At 46.6% G+C, this 20,226-nt stretch overlaps 1 protein-coding gene across 6 annotated transcripts in view; it reads left to right on the top strand.

Annotated features, from left to right (window-relative positions):
- PNPLA1 (patatin like phospholipase domain containing 1) overlaps positions 1 to 18,559 on the top strand; it is a 44,269-nt gene extending 25,710 nt beyond the window's left edge. For 4 of the 6 annotated variants that reach the window (XM_027602668.2, XM_027602671.2, XM_027602672.1 and 1 more), the window contains 7 exons: positions 132 to 341; positions 2,040 to 2,100; positions 9,207 to 9,791; positions 11,002 to 11,080; positions 12,505 to 12,630; positions 16,177 to 16,298; positions 17,050 to 18,559. In XM_027602668.2, coding sequence (XP_027458469.1) covers positions 132 to 341; positions 2,040 to 2,100; positions 9,207 to 9,791; positions 11,002 to 11,080; positions 12,505 to 12,630; positions 16,177 to 16,298; positions 17,050 to 17,414 — 1,548 coding nt within the window. In that variant the 3' untranslated portion in view covers positions 17,415 to 18,559. The remainder of the gene's footprint in view (positions 1 to 131; positions 342 to 2,039; positions 2,101 to 9,206; positions 9,792 to 11,001; positions 11,081 to 12,504; positions 12,631 to 16,176; positions 16,299 to 17,049) is intronic. The other 2 variants (XM_027602674.2, XM_027602669.2) reach the window with 2 other exon arrangements.
- Positions 18,560 to 20,226: the final 1,667 nt, after the last annotated feature.

Raw genomic sequence — 20,226 nt, 5'->3', positions numbered from 1 at the left:
TACACCACTCACCCACCTGGACCTTGGCCTCAAGGCTTGTCCCAAGGGACCCATTTCCCCGGTGGACTCCCTGAGTGGGGAAGAGCACCTCTGACCCCATGAGCATTTACGACTCTGCCTGTCCCTCATAGCGCTACATCGACGGGGGCTTCACAGGCATGCAGCCCTGCTCCTTCTGGACTGACGCCATTACCATCTCCACCTTCAGTGGGCAGCAGGACATCTGCCCCCGGGACTGCCCCGCCATCTTCCACGACTTCCGCATGTTCAACTGCTCCTTCCAGTTCTCCCTGGAGAACATCACCAGGATGACCCATGCCCTGTTCCCGCCGGACCTGCTCGTGAGAGGAGGGGCCCGGAAGGGAGGGGGACCGGGGGAAGCTGACAGAGCCTGGGGGAGCCACTGGGGTCCATGCAGTTCCATCTGTGTCTCCTTAAACTTCCTCCTAAACCCGTATCCTGGCCTCGCCGCTAACTAGCTATGTGACCTTGAACGAGGCCGCTAAGTGCTCCCAGCCTCAATTTTCTCCCCTCTAAAATGAGATGTTGTCAGAACTGCTGATAGGATGTTACCTGAAATTTTCTACTCTGACATGCAATGTAGGCTCCAGCAAGTATGGCCCATGGGCCAAATCCAGCCAGTGGCTTGTGTTTTGGGTTTTGTTTTCAATTTTATTTATTTTACTTTTTTAAAAAAATATTTTATTTATTTATTAGAGAGAGAGAGAGAGAGAGAGCGCATGAGTGAGGGGGAGGGGCAAAGGGAGAGGGAGAAGCAGACTCCCCACTGAGCAGGCAGCCTGACTCGGAGCTCAATCCCAGCACCCTGAGATCATAACCTTTCCAAAACTGCTCTAAAAAATTAAGTCTACATGTCTTAACAAAATGCGTGTCTTTCTTTGGCAAGAAGTGTGATCCTGGGAGTAGGTGCCAAGTTTTACTCATTTCTTTGACTACACTCACTATGTCTACAGAAGGCATTGCTTATAGAAGGTTCTCAGTAATTGTTTTGAATAACTCCTCTAAGCCAGTTTGTGACTTACAGTCTAATTATTGTTTACAAAACTCATAATCAAAACACTATTATGCTTAGTCAGGCAATGGATACACAAGATATTTTATTAATCTGATCGACTCTTTGTCCTCCAGCTGTTGCATTAGAAATTCTGGTATCTGCCTACACTAATTTATCAGTAAAGATTATGTCTATTTACCCTCATAAAAGCAGTCCACCAATAGGCAGTTCAAGAAAGGTAGAACAAATCTATTGTAGTCATCAGAGCCTCTCAAACTTGACTTTCTGCTCACAATCAGTGCTTGACTTTCATTCTCAAGGTGGCTTGTTTTTATATAGCCTGTGAGCTCAGAATGGGCTCTCCGTTTTTAGAGGTTTATAGAAGTAGAAGAAAGAGAAGGAGAAGAGCAAGAAGGAAAAGAGGAGAAGAAGGGGGGGAAGAAGAAGATGATGAAGAAGGAGGAGAAGGAAAAGAACAAGAAGAACGAGAAGAAGAGACAGACTATCTGTGGTGTTCAAAACCCCAAATATTTACCATCTGGCCCTTTATGGAAAGGCTTTGTGAGCAATATCTCATGTAACCCTCCAGCATCCTCTGCAGTAGATACTATCATTATTCCCATTTTAGAGGTGAAGAAACTGAGGCCGTGAGAGGTTACAGCCACACAGCCAACAAGTGGCAACACTGGGATTCGAACCCAGTCTCCAGACTCGGCTCTTCATGTGGCCCAAATGCACATTCTCTGGTTCTACTATAAACATCTCACCTGCTCCCGTCCAGGGGAAGCTGATGATCCGCTGTAAATGATTTAACACATTAATGCACCGTCCCTATGGAGACACGATCAGTAACTGCTCCCCACTTCTTAGCAGATAGTGAGGGACGGGACACTGGATGGGTACATTTAGAAAAATCCATCAAATAAAGCTCAAGGGCAATGAAAGGAGCTGCTCTGGGTGAGGGGACCTCGGCTCTCTCCATTGCTGCGGCTTTAGTCATTGTGCTGCTGTCCCCTCCTTGCAGATCCTGCACAACTACTACTACCGAGGGTACGAAGATGCTGTTTCCTACTTGAGGCGGCTGAGTAAGTACGAGGTGGGGCCCCAGGAAGGGGTGGGCTGGGGCGGGGCTAATGCCGGAAGTGGAAAGGCGGAGTCGAGGAGCCTTCCCCTCGGATTTGAGAACTGGAGACGCCCTTCCCCGCGAGGGCCGGAATGGCACAAGGACCCGGCAGCTTGCATTGTCCCCGACAGGCCACTGTGGCCAAAAATTAGGATCTCCGTGGAGAAGTGATTTTTAGGGTCACTGCTGGGACAGTGGGTAGGCTTTTGTACAGATACCTTTCTGGATTTAAGGACTACGGTTAGGAAACTCATAGCTAATATCTTCCCGGAGAATACCGTTTTCATGTCATTTCACTTTATTCTCTTTCCCCGACAATCGCGTTGTTTACGTAGAACCAGACATGACTAGTTTATATTCGCGTAAGACTCTGAGTGACACGGATCGACAAATGAGAGAGAAGAGCCTGTGCCCTGTGTTGGTTTAGCAAGTGTGGTCCCTACACCCGCACGTCTTCTGCGCATTCTTGCGTGGGAGATTCCCATGGCAGGTATTACCCACGCTACCTCCATGAAGACCGTGGCAAACATCCTCAATAAAAGGGAAGGAAAAAAGCTTTTCCATACTTAGAATTGTTTCCATAGAACGTAGTTCCAGAAAAAAAGGATTCCTGGACCGGAGGGTGTTTACCTAATGCTGTATGAAGTGGTTTTTTTGTTTCCCATGTTTCATGTGGTCTTTGTGACTGTCTTTTTTGGCAATTGTGTGATATTCCATCACAGTTGTACAGAAAACTGTGATCATTCCTTTGAGTTTCCAAATGCTCACTGTTGTAAGCAATGCTGTGGTGAACTTTTTGTGTACGTAGTTCAAAAGAAATATATTTTAGGAGTGAGATTTGAGAGATTGAATGTGGGTTTTTCCCTAGGATGTGTTGACTTCTTTTCCTTCCAAGTTGCTTCCTGCGTTCCCAAGCTCCCTTTGTCTTGACTCTTTCCTTTCTTCTGGGGCCATTCTCCAAACAAGGGAGGGGGTGGGCAGGAGAGAAGGATTGAAGGAATGTGGGTTCTGGAGGCAAGTAGGCCTGGGACAGGATTCTCATCCTCCCTGGCTGTGTGAACTCAGGGAAATCACTTGCCCTCTCTGCCTTGGTTCCTAATCTGTAAAAAGGGTTAAATCCTGGTTCCTGACACCTACTAACTGTGTGATCTTGAGCAGGTAATTCATCTCCTGGGACTTCGGTTTTCTCATCTGTATAATGGGGCTGATCATGGAACCCACCTCAGAATTTTATTCCTAGACACAGTCAGTGCAGCCTGCTGACCCTGTGACCTAGGAGACAGGCCCCCCCCCCTCACCTTTCTGTGGGACAGACTCCCCCTAGCCCTGACTCTACTCGGACAGCATCCCCCCCTCCTCCTGCACACTGACAAGGGTGACAGCTGTGAAGACTAAGATCCAAGTGTCCAAAAGGAGGAACACCCGAGGGGTGTCAGTGGGGGGTTGCAGGGGGTCTCACCTACGGAGCCTCAGGAAGGGGAGGGGCTGGCGAGGATCTGGGATCCTTTCCACCCCCAGCCGGGAAGCCCCTTCACTCTTTCCTCAGTGATGATGTGTACTGGGGACATAGGGCTGGGGGATCCCCTGATTTTGGGACCAGGACTTGGGACCAATTTCATGCCTCTACACCTCAGGTTCCAGCCTGGCTGCCTGGTTGCCACTGTACCTGTCTCTCCCCTAGAACTTCTTTCTCTTCCTCTCAGGGCAAGCCCCGGGGAGAATTACAAAGTGCCTTACTATGGCATCTCTGGTCTCCCCCAATTCTCAGTAGCCCCTCGGCCAGCCTCTGGGAGGAACCCAGCGCTGGCTCGCGCTCCCCCACCCTTCCACCCTTAGCTGATGTGGATGCCATGGTATATATGGCGGTCTTAAACCCAAGGATGAGACTCTAATAGGAGCATTTCAGGCATCCACTAAAGAATCAGGGATGGTGGGCTTTTCCAGGGGCTCTGGAATCACTCCAAGGAGGAACTGACACAACTCATCGGGAAGAAAATGTCTCCTGCTGGCTACCAGCTAGTTTTGATTCCTCTTCCAATTTGCCAGTGTTTGCATGGCTGTCTCAGTGCAGGTTTCTTCAGTCCCACCCCTAAATCCCCTCGGGTTTGATAGGGCTGGATTTTCCTCTCAGCACCAGATGCGAGCAGGAGGTATGACGCATTCCTGAGAAATTGCGGCTGGTGCCCAGAGCCACACTCTTAATTCCCACCTGCCATCTGGGAACAGAAAAATGGGAGTCTGCTCCAGCCTCCCACCCTACTGCTTTCTAGATGGGGGTCAGCTCCGGCAGAAGGCCACACCTGCAAAGTGTCACCCTCAATTCCTCAACTCACATCCTGGAGTCCCCCTTCTCTGCCCTCCTCAGGGCTCACATCTGCCTAATGATTCCGGGCGAGCTTCCCTTTCCACCCTTGGCCTCCCCTGGCAGCAGCCTTCTGCCAAAGGGAAGGGCACTGCTTGTTGGCATGCTTGAAAATCCACATTCCCCACACAGACATGTGGATGTGGGCGTTGAGTGAGGTTGGAGCTCAGAGGATGCCATGTCTAAAATTATCTATCTGGCATCCAGGCATGCCTGGCCAGGCCTGCCTGCCTTCCTTCCTTCCTCCTTTCCTCCCTTCCTCCCTCCCTCCCACCCTCCTTCCTTCCTACCTTCCTTCTTCCCTCCCTTCCTCCCTTCCTCCCTTCCTCCCTTCCTCCCTTCCTCCCTTCCTCCCTCCCTTCCTTCCTTCCTTCCTCCCTTCCTCCCTTCCTCCCTTCCTCCCTTCCTCCCTCCCTTCCTCCCTTCCTTCCTTCCTTCCTCCCTTCCTTCCTCCCTCCCTTCCTCCCTCCCTTCCTCCCTTCCTCCCTTCCTTCCTTCCTTCCTCCCTTCCTCCCTTCCTTCCTTCCTTCCTTCCTCCCTTCCTCCCTTCCTCCCTCCCTTCCTCCCTCCCTTCCTCCCTTCCTTCCTTCCTCCCTTCCTCCCTCCCTTCCTCCCTTCCTTCCTTCCTTCCTTCCCTCTTGGCATTCTTCCTTCTCTTGCACCCTTCCTCCCTCTCACAATTTAAGTTCCCTCTCTCTCTCTCTCTCTCTCTCTCACACACACACACACACACACCTGTGAAACCAACACCACAATCAAGAGAGTGAACCATCATCCATCATGCCCAAAGTTTTCCTCATGCTTCTTTGTGACCCTTCCCACCTTCCCCCAGTGCCCCTGATCTACTTTCTGTCATTATAGAAATTTCCAGTATGGGCTCTATTTTGTCTGCATTCTTTCACTCAGTATAATTATGCTGAGATTCATCATGTTATTGCATGTATAAATAGTTCATTCCTTTTTACATTCCATTCCATTTATGAAAACCCCATAGTTCATTTCTCCATTCGCCCATTAATGGACATTTAGGTTGTATCCAGTTTGGGCTATTATGAATAAATTTGCTGTGAATACTCATGGAGTCTTTGTATGAACGTATGCTTTCATTTCTCTTGGGTAAATACCTAGCAGTGGAATGTCTAGATGGTATGGTGGATGTACATTTAATCTATATTTATGCAATATACAATTATATATATATATGTATAATTAGGGTAAAACACATAACACAAAATTTACCATCTTAACCATTTTTTAAAGATTTTTTATTTTTAAGTAGTCTCTACACCCAACAGGGGGCTTGAAGTCACAACCCTGAGAGATCAAGAGTTGCATGCTCTTCCAACTGAGCTAGCCAGGTGCCCCACCATCTTAACCATTTTTAAGTGTACGGTTCAGTAGTGTTAAGTATATTTACATTGTACAACCAATCTCCAGACCTTTTTCTTCTTGCAAAACTGAAACTCTATACCCATGGATCAGCAATTCCTCATTTCTCTCTTTCCTAGGCCCTGGCTGCCACCACTCTATTTTCTATTTCTAGGAGATGGACTACTTCAGATACCTCATATCAATGGAATCATACAGTACTTGTCTTTTTGTGACTGGTGTATTTCGCTATCGTAACGTCCTCCAGGTTTATCACTATTATTCATAGCATGTGATGTACCCCTGTGTACATACCACATTTTCTTTATTAATGAACAATTTGAATTGCTTCTTCCTCTTGGCCATTGTGAATAATGACGCAATGAACCCAGGTATGCAAATATCCTATTTTCAATTCTTTGGGATATATACTAAGGACATATGTGAAGAAGGTATGTTCAACTTTTATTGTTTTTCGAAGTGGTTGTACCATTTTACATTCCCACCAGCAAAGCATGAGAGTTCCAGTTTCTCCCTATTATCACCAACACTTGAAATGGTCAGTCTTTTTAATTTTAGCCATGTGAATAGTTGTGTGGTGGTATCTTACTGTGATTTTAATTTGTATTTCCTTAATGACTAATGATGTTGAGCATCTTTTCACTTGCTTATTTGCCATCTATATATCTTCTTTGTTGAAGGGTTCAACTCTTTTGGTCATTTCCCACCTAGACGTATAATAAGCTTTATTTTTAAGAATCGTTTTAGATTTACAGAAAAAAATATGAAAATAGTATGGAGAGCCTCCATGTATTCCACATTCCCTATTATTATGTCTTACATTTGTTAGAAGTTATAGTATGGTACATATAAAATTCGGTATATAGTATAGTGTAGTGTTTACAACCAATGTACTAATATTGGTTATTATTAACTGAAGTCTGTATATTCAGATTTCCTTTGGCCATTGGAAGTTTTTTTAGTGGGCTCTTTTACCTGTCTTAAAAATTGAATTGTTTGCTTTCTTATTTAAGAGATTTTGTGTATTCGAGATAAATGCCCTTTATCTGAAATATAATTTGAAAATATTTTTTCTCAGTCTGCGATTTCTCTTTTCAATTCCTTAACAGTTTTCTAAAAAGGAGTTTTAAATTTTGATGGGACCCATATTATTAATTTGCTTTCTTTATGGATCATGCTTTTGGTGTCTTACCTAAGAAACTTTGCTTTACTCAAGATCACAAAAAGGTTTTCTCCTATGTTTCCTTCTAGAAGTTTTATAGTTTTTTAGTTTTTCATTTGTGTCTATGTTCCATTTTGAGTTCATTTTTGAATATGGTTCAAGATATAAAACAAAGTTCTTTTTTTTTTATATGAATGTCCACTTCTACCAGCATTGTTTGTCGAAAAAACTATGCTTTCTCTATTAAGTAAAGTCAGTTGTTTCTATATGTTATGGGTCTATTTCTAGGCCTTCTGTTTTGTGCCATTGATCTATTTTTTCTGTCTTTAGGTCGATATCATACTGTCTTGATCCCTGAAGCTTTATCGTAAATCTTGATACCAGGTCGTCTTAGTTTCCCATCCTTGTTTTTTTTTTTCCTTTCAAAGTTGTTTAGGCTATTCTAGGTCCTTTCTAATTCCATATGAATTTTAGAATTAGCTTGTGAATTTCTAGACAAAATGCAGTCATCTGTACTTGTCTTGGGAACCTATTCTCTCCTCCTCTGCAATCACCGCCTCGAGACTTCCCCTCTCCCTGATCCCTAGGAGAGGACCTTGCCTCCAAACAACTTCACAGAGAAAAGCAAAACCAACAGAGAGAAGTTCTCTCAACTTTGCGCTACCAAATATACAAACTCAGCCTGCTCTGTCTCCCTCCTTCTTAGAACATTAAAGGAAGCCACCCTCTTCTTGCCTAAAGCCCACCCCCTACCTGTACTCAGACCCCTTCCCATCTCAGCACTTTTGAATTACCCATTATTTCATTTCTCTTTTACATATCAACCCCCCCTCTCAAATGTATCCTTACCAGCAACTTGTAGGTCTACCCCAATCTTGCCTATTTTAGCAACTTGGCCTGGGTTCCCCTCTTCCCCTCTCCTCACTCAGTCCTGGCTCCCTCCTCTTCTCACTCTGCATTTCCTCCCTAGGCAATCTCCTCCATGGCCACCATCACAGCTTCAGTGACCATCCATAGATGGGCTCCCAGTGGACGCCTCTAACCCTCATCTCTTCTCTGAGATCCAAACCCATCTATCCAACTGCTCACTTGTCATCTCTCCTTGGACATCTCTAAGACCCCTAAAATCCATATATCCCCAAACAAACTATAAACTGTGCCCTCCTCACTGCTCCCCTAACCCATCCCCTCCATGGTCACCCTGTCAGCACCAACATCCACCTGATTGTGCAAGCCAGCTACCTCCTCTCTTCCCCCAGTCGATCCATTGCCAATTCTCATTTATTTTACCTCCTAAACAGAATCTTCTATTTCTTTCTCTCTCCTTCCAGGTGCAAGCCCTAAACACCTCTCCACAGCAGGCTTACAGGTTTCTCTGGGTCCCCTATGCCCTTCTCAGTGAGTCTCCACACAGCAGCCACAGTGATCTTGTCAAAGCCAGAGACAGAGCAGCATTCCCACTGCCAATAGGTCTTTCATGGCCTCTGTGAAAACCAAGGGCCCTCAATGGTGTCTACAAGCATGGTCGGGCCCCTGTGGCCTCCTCAGCCCCATCTCCCACCACAGTGCCCCCACCCTTGCTCCAACCACCCTGACCTGTCAGGCCCTCCTCATGCTCCCTCAAATCTGTGGCATTGGTGTGTGCTGTTCCCTCTGTCTGAAATGCTCCTCCCCATCCCACCCCGACCACCCCCTGGACCCTCACTTCCCCTTCAGATCTCAGCTCAAATGTTGCTCCCTCAGGGAAACCCTCCTGAAGTATTCCTCCCTGCTTCCCTCTCTCCTAACATCATGTTCCTTTCTCGCCTACAATGTGTCTTGGTTAAAACGAGATTATTTGGGTAGTCAATGCCTGCCCCCAAGCCAGACTGTAAGCTCCAAGAGGCCAAGAACCATCACACCTGTTTTTGTCCCCTTCACTCCTCATTGCCTGGTATATATAGATGGCACATACAGATGCTCAATAAATATCTGTTGAATAAATGAATCAATACACAATCAAATACTCAATATAAATTTGAGTAAGTAAAGAAAGACGAGTGAAAAGCACTAATCCTGCTTATGAAAATAATTTGGGAAATCACTTTTGGCAGATGCCATGCTGATACCAGGGGTTAGTAATGCCACCTGTGACCCCATGCTGTTGTTTTCCTAGATGCTGCTTACCTCAATTCTCCCTCCAAGAGAGTGATGTTCCCCCGCGTAGAAGTGTACTGCAATATAGAACTTGCCCTTGGCAATGAGTGCCCTGAACGCAGCCAATCAAGACTCCAAACAGAGCAGGAAGAATCCATACAACCTCACACACAGTGGGCTCCTGAAGGGGAAGGAAAGTGCAGCCATGGTCCACTTGTGTCCTCACCTGTGCAGACTCCTGAATCCACACGCGAGTGGCCTGTAGAGTCACCTGTTTCACCACCTGTCTCTTCATTTGAGCAGTCACCTGCATCTCCACTGGCCTCATTACCATCACATTCTCCAGTTGACTTGCCCCCTCTATCACTCCCAGCTGTGCCCTTACCACTTAGCTCCACACCTGTGCTGTCACGTGTATCACCACAGCAGCAGGTACAAATGACTGGATCACCACCAAGATCCCCACCTTCCCAGTCATCTCTGTCACCCAGGCCATCCCTGGGGCCTTCATCTGTAGGGGCATCTCAAACACTGCCCCAGTGTTCTCCTTCAGCGTCATCTGCACAGTCACCTGTGGAGGAATTGGGCCCAGAACAGCCCCAAGGTATGGACCCTTCTCACTTCTCCCAGCTTCTTATGTCTGGAGCCCCTCAGCAAGTGTGCCACAACATGGGAGCTCATAACCATTGCTTTATTATTTTTTTGTTATGTTAGTTAACCAGCATATAGTACATCATTAGTTTTTGATGTAGTGTTCAACAATTCATTAGTTTCATATAACCATTGCTTTAGAGGGGTGCATTGGTAAAGTTAGCACTTAGCTTTAGCGGTTCTACCTATTTTGAGGCTAGGCCACCACAAGGGGACAGTGTTCTTGACATTTGTTCATGTCTTTAGTCCAGTGATTTTCAAAGGTTGGTCTCTGACCAACAGCAAACACATCACCTGGGAACTTGTTAGAAATGAAAATTCTCAGACCCTACCGTAGACCGCCTAACTCAGGGGGGCAGGACCCAGCTATCTATCTTTTTTTTTTTTTAAGATTTTATTTATCTATTTGTGAGAGAGAGCACAAGCAGGGGGAGTCGCAGGCAGAGGGAGAAGCAGGCTACCAGCTGAGCAGGGAGCCTGACGAGGGGCTCGATCCCAGGACTCTGCGATCATGACCTGAGCCGAAGGCAGACGCTTAACCAACTGAGCCACCCAGGTGTCCCTCTACCTTTTTATAAGCCCTCCAGGGGGTTCTTTTGAGAACCACTATACCAGAAGGTTTTTATTATTTGTGATAACCACTGTGCCAGGGCAGAGCTACTCAAAGAGTGCTCTGTGAACCAATGCTGGTCCCCAAACTATTTGTTACTAATTTACAATGAAATGAGCACAGAGGTTGAAAGTAAGCATTTAGAAATGTTTATAGCCATGACATCCAAGAGCTTGGTCATTTTCCTACTAATTCATTGTACTGTATTTCACAAAAGTACTAGTCCATTATGGTTTCCAAAAAAAATATTTTTAAAAGCTGGTTCTTCACAACTGGCATCTTCTACAGATCTGCTCTAGAGGCTTCAAAGCTAAACAATTCTCAACTCTTCACTCTCAGGAACTCTCCCCTCTAGCAGAGGGGATGACAGAGATACCAACCTCGAAAATACAGCACAAATTATTAAGTACTACATTACTAAGAAAAACAAGAGTGTTGGAGGTATTCATAGAGGTTAAGATCACTTCTCTCTAGGGGTTTAAGGAGGGCTTCTTGGAGGTGCACGATTTTGCCACCTCACTCTTGTCTCCTCTATTTTTACTTTTGACTGTAGCTCCCCTTGTCTCTTCAAATCTGAAAGGCACTATGCCCTTGGTTAATGTGAAGGAAACCACCAGCAAGCCTCAAGCAATGTAAGTTTCTCCTTAATTAGGGACACCTTCTTTCCTTTGGCCAGGGGAGGGGGGCCAAGCTAAGGGAATTTTTCCTTCTTTTTAGCTGTCCTAGGAACACTGGGATCCTTTTCCGGTTTGTGTGATTACAGTCCACCCCTTTACACTCCTCTATTCTTCAGTGGGGGCATTGAATGGGAAATGAGCTATTTGTGCTCACAATGTCATTCTCATCAGCTCCTTCCTGTGCACACCAGGGAATGCACCTTCTCTGAGTGCAGTGGGAGAACATGCACCCCCTTGTGTCTTAGTCTCCGGTGGTGTCTCAGTTCAAGGGAGTTAGCAGGCATGTTACATCCTAGCTTGAGGTAGCCAATTTCCTGCATGGTGTGAATTGTGAGACTCTGTCAAAGGCCTCCTTTAATCCAAATTATTTTCTATCGGCACAATAAGCAGGCTAATATTCCTATGTTATAGATTGTTCCCAGAAAATCTTTTTTATAATGCACATCAATTGTCTGGGTTGTGTGACATGTTCTCCATTACTTACCTTCACAGTCATTCTGAGAGGGCCTGGGGGTTGGTTTTGTTTTTTGTTTTTTTTTTTTTAGATTTATTTTTATTTATTTTTTAGAAAGAGAGCACATGAGTGCGGGGGTGGGAGGGGTGGAGGGGTGGAGGGGCAGAAGGAGAGAGAGAACGAGTCCTAAGCAGACTCCACAATGAGTGCAGAGCCCCACGCAGGGCCCAGTCTCATGACCCGGAGATCACAACCTGAGCTGAAACCAAGAGTCGGAGGCTCAATCGACTGCACCACCCAGGTGCCCCAGGATTGGTATTTTTTTAAGTTCCTTGGGGACCACATTACCCGGGCTCCCTTGCTGGCTTCTTGCCAGTTGGGTTAGCCAGCGGAAGGCACCAGCAGGAGATCAGAAGGTGGGTCAAAGAGTATTTCTCCCCTCCCCAACCTCATCTCTCCTCCCTTGGGGCAGTTCTGGCAGTGGCTGGGGTTCTCCATGGCCACAGCTGCAACTATTGGGAGAGCAGGTCCTTTTGATGTTCCAACTCTGTATCATATCAAATATATTAAAACATACCTGCTTCTCACATTAAGTATAATTTTAATTTTAAAACTTTTTGAAAGAGTTTGCATAAATTTAAAAAATTTTGTGCTTGGGCATATACTATGCATTTTGTTCACAGGGTTTAAACTTTATTGCATTGACATATAACTTATAAAAGTTCAGTTGAATTTCAGTTGACTCATTGGCATGATGTTACTTAGATAAATGGTCATTGATTATAAAACAAATGTTTGCTGTGGAACTCTGGTGTTCAGCCAGAGTTAAAAGCCGTAGCATTGGTGTGTCTGTCTACCTTCTGAGCTGGAGTAGGGCCCTGATAGTGGAGGACACAGTAAAGGTCATTATTCATCTATTGCCCAGGGGGAACCCTGCTGAAGACTCCAATTGGATGAGCAAGATGTTCAAGAAGAACAAACAAAAGACAAGTAGCACCAGAAAAGGCTTCCCAAGACATCCACGATCCAAAAAAACAAGCGGCAAAGTGCAGTGAGCATGACTAATGTTTCTCAAGTTCCATGGGGAAGCAAAGCTTTGGAAAGAGTCTGCAGGAAGATCACAAGGGATAGAGGAAGAGTCAGTAAGAGCAGGTGTTAGGAACTGGACTTTGGAGTCGGACCCACCCAACATAAATTCCCTGCTCTGCCAGAATCTTACTCAGTGATCATGCTTAGGACATGTGATCTTTCTAAGCCTCTATTTCTTGATCTATAAAATAGGGATAATATTGTGAGGGTTTAATGAGTTAAACATGTAAATTGCTTTGCAGAATGCACAACGTGTAATTAGCACTCAATAATTTAGCAGATATTAGGGTTATATGCAGAGGTTAACTAGGACTTCTCAGCTTCTGAATAGAACCTTATTTAAATACCAAACTAGACAGTTGTGTAACCATGTGACCCTCAACATATAGAGATCCAAACTGTTGCCAACCTACAACTAAAAGCCCTAACTAGTGTAAGCCTGCTTCTTACAGCTTTTTGGTTATATTACCTTGTCATCAGTTCCATCAGTTAACCTTTATTGAGCACCTATGTGTGCCAACCACTCTTCTGGGCTCTAGAGATAGCAAAGATGAATTGAACTCAATCCCTAACTTTTTTTTTTTAAGATTTTATGTATTTATTTGAGAAAGAGTGAAAGAGATCACAGAGGGAGAGGAGAAGCAGACTCCTGCTGAGCAGAGAGCCTGACTCAGGGCTCAATCCCAGGACCCCGAGATCATGACCTGAGCCAAAGGCAGACGCTTTAACCGACTGAGCCACTCAGGCACCTCTCGATTCCCAACTTTAAGAGTTTACCCCAAAACTGAACTTTAGACCAAAGACAAGAACCAAGTCTTAATTTTTTACTGAACTATAACCTTGTTTTTTAAAGAGACATGCATACACACGTACACACAAATGAAAAATGCCAGCTTCAAATGCAAACCAAGCCAGGAATCATCTACAACGATTTTACGGGATTATCAAAATATCCTCTAAATGGAACAGACCCACACTGCTATCTACTTTGCTTCAAGCCTTCATTGGTCAGGAAAATCCCCAAATCATTCTAAGTGACATCCTTCTGTGTTGTTCCTGTCCCAGGTGGAGATCCCAGGTGGGCAGAGAGATGTATCAGATAGATGAGGGTCAGAATCCCACCCTAGCAGCCACAGGCCCACTTTGAGGTCTGGGCAAGTAGGCACTTGGTGGGTGGGAGGAAGCAGTATGGTGGGAAGGAGATTCTCAGCTGCTGCAGGAAGTGGGGCAGACACGTGTGTCACTTTCTGGAGGTGCCCATCCTTTAATCCAGTGGGCATTTGGCAGTCCCGTTGGGGGTCATGAAATTAGTGAATCCTGGGATTAGTCTCCGTCTGTTCCTTGGTCTCCAGCCCCAAGGCTTCTTTGACTTTTTGAGTGTCTGTATCTCTGTCTCTAGGAGCTCAAGGTCAAGTTTGGTCAGGAGAACATAGGCAGGTCTGCAGCGGGGGTGGGGAAGCTTCCTTGGGGCTGGGAGTGGCATCTGGAAGCCAGGCCCAGACTTGAGTCCCTTCATTCCAGGGCCAGGCCTCCTCCTATACATTGGAGCAGTGAGACCTATGCAATTCAGCCAGAGTCCCTTGGTCGATAAACTTCTAGGAATCAAGGTACTTTATAAAGAAGCAGGCTGTGATAAAAACAAACAAAACAACATTCACAGCTGTGGGAAACACAGTTGTCAGTAGGTCACACATGCCGTCTGCGGTGTTCCTTTATAGAACAGATTATGAAACTGCCTGGAAACAATTTACCAGTCGACATTCTTAGGCAATTCCATACAAATTCACTGCTCTGAGCTTCAAAGACCAGGGTAGAGGGTCTACCCTCTCTACTCAAAGAAGCTCAAAAGAAAAGAGAAGCTCAAAAAGGTTATGCACAGAGGAGGAGTGATCCAGAAAGAGAGGAAATCTGCTCTAACAGAGTACAATCACTAACAGAGTACAATCACAAGAGACCCCATCACATCCATGGGCTAGTCCTGTGCAACTTCAGGGCCTCAGCTGATATTCTTCCGAATAAAGAGGGGAGAAGCTAGAATAAAAGCTACAGGATAGATGTTCCATACATTAATATCTCTCTCTCTCAACATGTTTCTTAAAGATATTTATTTATTTATTTATTTATTTATTTATTTGAGAGAGAGAGAGAGAGAGAGAAAGAGAGTGTACGGGGGGGGGGAGGGGCAGAGGAAGAAGGAGAGAATCTCAAATAGACTCCGTGCTGAGCACAGAGCCTGATGCTGGGCTCGATGCAGGGCTCCATCTCACGACCCTGAGATCACGACCTGAGCCAAAATCAAGAGTCAGACGCTTAACTGACTGAGCCCCCCAGGTGCCCCTCCCTCTGTGTGTTTTAAATCAGATGCTCAAATTAATACTCTGATGCTGGTTGTATTAGTCAGTAATTGCAGTTTGATAAGGCTACATAAAAGCGCCCCCCCCCCCCCCCCCCCCCCCCCGCATCTCAGTAGATTCCAAAACAGATGTTTCTTTTACTCTTTCAGAGTTCTGCGAGCTGTCTGGGATAGCTCTGCTTAGGCTACAGGTTGGGGTTGAGTGTGCTCCCTGCCCTTTCATTCCGCGACCAGCAGATGTGCCAAATACGCTCTGCCTCTGGAGCATGGCTAGATATATGTGTCAGCCTGGCTTTCCTCTGCTAGCCTCAGCTCTCCTCCCGTAAGAGTTCAGTGGCCATCTGGTTCAAGTTGTATAACTGGCCTCAAAGTGGCAAGACAGATTGAGAAATTCAGGGACTGCCGGAGGCCCCCAAAGGAAAAGGAGGAGGTCCCTCTTGCTAATTGCTACTCAAATCCTCTCAAGTCTGTCAGATTCCTCTGATTTCTACCATTTCTATGGCTAGAGAGCCCCCCTTTGAGTTACTATGGAATTTCCCCCTATGCAAATGCGAATGTAATGATAATAGCTAAAACTTACCAAGTAGTTATTATGGTCCAAGCATTGTGGCACAGAGAGGGTAAGCAACATGCCCAAAGTCACACAGTAGGTAGATGGTAGAGCCCGGATCTGAATCCAAGTTGTTTGTCACCAATGTCTTGGTGTCGAGCACCAAGTGATACAGCCTCCCAGGGTAGAAGGAGCCCTGGAGTGAATCGGACATCACAGGGTCTAGTCTACTTTGTCTGATTGGGCAGGGTGAGGCCTGGGGGTGCACTTGGAGGTGCACGGGCAGACATGGCAGGGATAGGGCAGGCTGGCTTGGGGGCCATGCGAACAAAGCTGGACTTCACCTGTGGTGCTGGGGAGTCATTACAGGGATTAAACAGAATGACACAGTCGGAGTTGAAAACCACCCAAGAATGGACAGGTCCTCATGCCAGCATTTCTCTGAGGTGGGCTCTGCCAGAGTCTTCCTGCAATTCCCTCGAGGGGGCCAATGACTGCCCAGGGTCACACAGCAGGTGGAAGAGGCCTTGAAACTCGGGGCTTCCCATTTCCCCCTTTTTGTCTCATTTCTCCTCACGTGTGCCTTCTGGGCGTCTCATGTCCAGGTCTGCTCCCTGCCCACTCGACTTCTCTCTGCTCTCCACTTCCAAGACAGTTTGGGTCACCTACAGGCTTCACCCCAGCCGGATCCAGGAATACAGCGGCCCTGAGGTGTGGAGCTGTCCAGGTACCTGCTCTGTTCCCAGATGTTGTGGTGACCTCTGAGCTCCTTCCCCCAGATTCCTTTCTGGCCCCACCCGCCTCTTTCTGGACATAGTCAAGTCCAGCACTAGCCCATATATTGCCTTATGCGCTAAGAAAACTATATCCTTTCCTGGAGAATTTGATTACCAACTGCTGGAAGATTGTGATAATATACTGATTTTGTTAAAACAGTTGACCGCCACCTGCTAGAAATCTGTATGAATGGCATACAAAGCTACCAAACTGTGCAAATAACATACAGAAAACTGTACAAATAACACGCGGCATAAATACATCCATGAGATGCCTCCCCTGTGTACTGACGGGTCTCCTTGTGCAGTCTGCAGTCTACACAACTGCACTCAGTGCTCTGGAGGTCACTCTACTTCTTTCCCCTTCCTGAAAAAACAAATATTAATCAGACTTTTGTAAATCGAATAATGTTTCAAACACTCCTTTATCAACTCCTGCTCTGCAAATGGGATTCTCCATTTGAAAAAAACAAAAACAAAAACAAAAAACCTTGTATAATAAAGCAGGATTTGCTAACTGATTTTTTGATATAAATTGAGATTTCCAGTTTCCATGCATCAAACTGGCTAGAATGGGGCCTGGCTACTTGCTTGGGGCTGCCCGACACATAAGAAGTTGTAAGGGATGTTCTCAGTGGAAATAAGGGGAGGAAAGTCCTTGATGAGGGACTTAGAAATGATGAATCTCTGTCCTTTTTCTAGGAAGCTGTGAACCAAGAGAGAACTTGAGCTGGAATGGGAGAGAACATGATGACCTCAAAGTAGAGCCTTCTCCCCAAGGCTCTCAGACACATCCCCCTCACCCTAGGCCTTTTGGGGACCAGGTGTCGCCCACTACCAAGCCTGTTGGTGTGGAGGGTCCTGCTTCTCCTGGGCAAGCACCTCCTTGTCTGAACATCCTCTCAGCTTCTCTGCGCTCCTCCAGCCCTTCCCCTACTCTGCTCTGGACAAACAGATGGACACCAACACAGATGGGCTCTGAAAAGCCCACAGCACATCCTGCTCCCGGCTGGCTGGTCTCTGGGCCTTCCTCCCAGCCCCAGCCTGAGTTTGCTTCTTTGAAATAGACTGCATCCATCCTTGGCCCCCCAGGATCTAGTCTTCAGGCCAAACTCTTGGGGTTGATGCACTTTCCTCTCTGGTGTGGTATTAAGAGAACAAGTTCTTTTGTTTTGTTTTGTTTTTAATTCTCACAGTGGACCAAAGGCTTGATTTGCAACCACTGGACTCCGTCATAGCCGCTCACCAGAATCACCTGTGGCGCTGATCAGGCATGAGATCTCTGAAAGCTCCCCAGGGCTTGTGCGGTGCGGCCATGTTGAGCAGGCCACCCTGGACTCCCCTGAGTCCTGGTGTGGTTGTAGAGGAAACGGGAGGCCAAATGTCCCTTCCCTCCCCATCCCCCAAGCAGGAGGGCAGCATGAAGGCAGACTCCATCTGCTGTTCACACCTTAGTGAAAATGTTCTGTGAGAAAGACACTTTCAGCCTCCATTTTTCCAGGCCATCCAGAAAAAAAATGAGCCCCACTGCTTGCTGGAGTACGGATAACTTTCAGCCCCGTCCAGGCCCAGTAAGGAACCCCGGGCTGCCCACAGGCTTCAGATGTATTTGCTTAGCAAATCCTGGAATGCAAAACCCAGAGGACTGGGTGGAAGACGCCCTGAGCTTGGTTGGGGCCTCTGGGGGATGAATGCAAATGTTAGCCATGGAGGGTGGGAGACTGTGGCAAGGGGGCCTGCTGGAGCCTACATTTAAGGGGACCATGTCACGGAGCAGGAGTCCACACAGGCACCCTTAAAAAGGTTCTGCCAGGAAGAACCTAACTGATATGGAAAACAAAGACAAAAGAAAAAATTAAATTTCCTTACTGCTCACAGCCCATTGACAAGTCCTTGAAACAGGCAGAGTGACCTTCCTCTGGGAGCTCAGCTGCCTCAATGTTGACACTTTGCTAAGGGCAAAAGGCAATCTTCTTACCCCAACCCCCCAGGATCCTGTGAGTCTAACTTTAAATTCCTGTGGAAACTTCCTTTACCTCTACCCCCCAAGATACATGTTGGCAATCATCCTCCAAGCATATGGCCCACTGATCTATATCTGAAGGGGCTCATGACCGAGTTTTTACTAAACAGTAATAAATGACCTTTTCCCAACAATAGCTAGCCCCCTCTAGCTCCCTCAGGATCCTGGAAACCTTGTTTCCAGCCTGTGCTGTCCCCAGCCCCCTCCCAACTTGAAAGTCTATAATCAGTCACCCCTCACAACCCCAGTGCAGCTCCTTCTGCCCATGGGTCTCGTCCCCGTGCCTTAATAAAACCACCATTGGGCACCGAAGATGCCTCAAGAATTATTTCTTGGCCATCAGCTCCAAACCCCAACATTTCCTACATCACTAACTAACTGTACCTTTGAGAGGCTGAAAAGAATCAAACCTCAGGTGTGCCCTCACCCTCTGCCTCCTCTGATACTATGAATCTGTGCTGCAGACCAGTCAAGGGAAGCATCCTGGGGGCCACGTGGGTGGGGAAAGACAGGTCCCACCTGGAGTGGCCCACCTGGCTCCGGTCTCCGGGCTTTTCCCCCCAGGAGTGGTCTTGCCCGGCAGCCCCGAAGGTCTTGAGACATGTGAACGGGAAGGGGGGAGGGTTTCAGTCTTGCACAACTCTGGAATGCTTATTACCTGGTGTGCAAGGGGGTATTGAACATAACAATCGTTGTTCTAACTTAAAGCCTGTATTTAGAGCTCAGAAGCCCTTATGTTAGAGTTATGTTACAGTTGCAGGTATGGATAAATCCCCTTGTATATTCTCCTTCGTTTTGCTTATTTCCCTTTTTCCCATTACAAGGGAAATAAGAGAACTCTTCTTGCATTAGTTCCGGGGTTGCTAGATAAAATACAGGACACTGTTAAATTTGAATGTCAGATAAACAGTGAATATTTAGTATGAGGAAGGCCCCAGTATTGCTATTATCTGTTGTCTATCTGCAATTCACATTTAACTAGGCCACCCATATTTTTATTTGCTAAATTTGGCAACTCTAATTAGTTCCTTTCTCCTTATAATGCCTTTTTTTTAAAGCCAATACTAGTGGATTGTTATTGTTGTTGTTGTTGTTGTTGATGTGCCAGTCACTGTACTCTGAAATTGGAGGTATCACTGGTGCAGAGGCCAGAGGCAGAACACTCTCTGGTCTTCCAAATAAGCATATCCGAACGACCTCTACAGCACAGCCCTCCCTGTAACTCAGCGCACATCCCAAACTCAACCTGGTCTTGGTTGACTCCATTATCTCTGACTTACTCGCTTAGCCTCCTGACTTCTCAGGGTCAGAAATTAGGTTAATTATGTCCTGATGGCACTTACCCACCTTTTCAAAGTCTTTCAAAGCAGCGGGGTCTCCCATGCTCCTCAGTGTTCTTGAGAGCCTCCATGGTGTGAGTTGACGGAGCCCCGCCCGCCCTCACACGATGGTGTACCCGCCACCCTATATTCCTACTGGCACAAAATCCCCATAACAAGTGAGGTCCATGAGCACCCCGAGGGCGGGGATTGTGCCTTTTGCATGTGTGTATTGCACTGAGCTAGATCAGACCTGACACGTAGTAAATGCTCAGTAAATATTGGTTGAGTGAATGAACTAATGGATTAGACAGTTTGGGAAGGCATTAAAACAGGGGTTCTGGGAGCTGGATCCTGGCCTGGTTCTGTTTGTAGGTGGCCACGTGACCTTGAACAAGGCACCTGCTCATTCTGAGCCCCAGCCTCCACATCTATGAAGTGAGGTGCTGCCCTCTCCTGCCCCCCTCAGAGCATTACAGTGAGCCTCCAAGGTTTGGGAGCGGAGAGGTGGCTTGGAAAGAAGACAACCTATGTACT

The sequence above is a fragment of the Zalophus californianus genome, chromosome 7 (assembly GCF_009762305.2).
Source record: "Zalophus californianus isolate mZalCal1 chromosome 7, mZalCal1.pri.v2, whole genome shotgun sequence".
Lineage (NCBI taxonomy): Eukaryota > Metazoa > Chordata > Mammalia > Carnivora > Otariidae > Zalophus > Zalophus californianus.
This window is presented reverse-complemented; position numbering and strand designations above follow the sequence as displayed.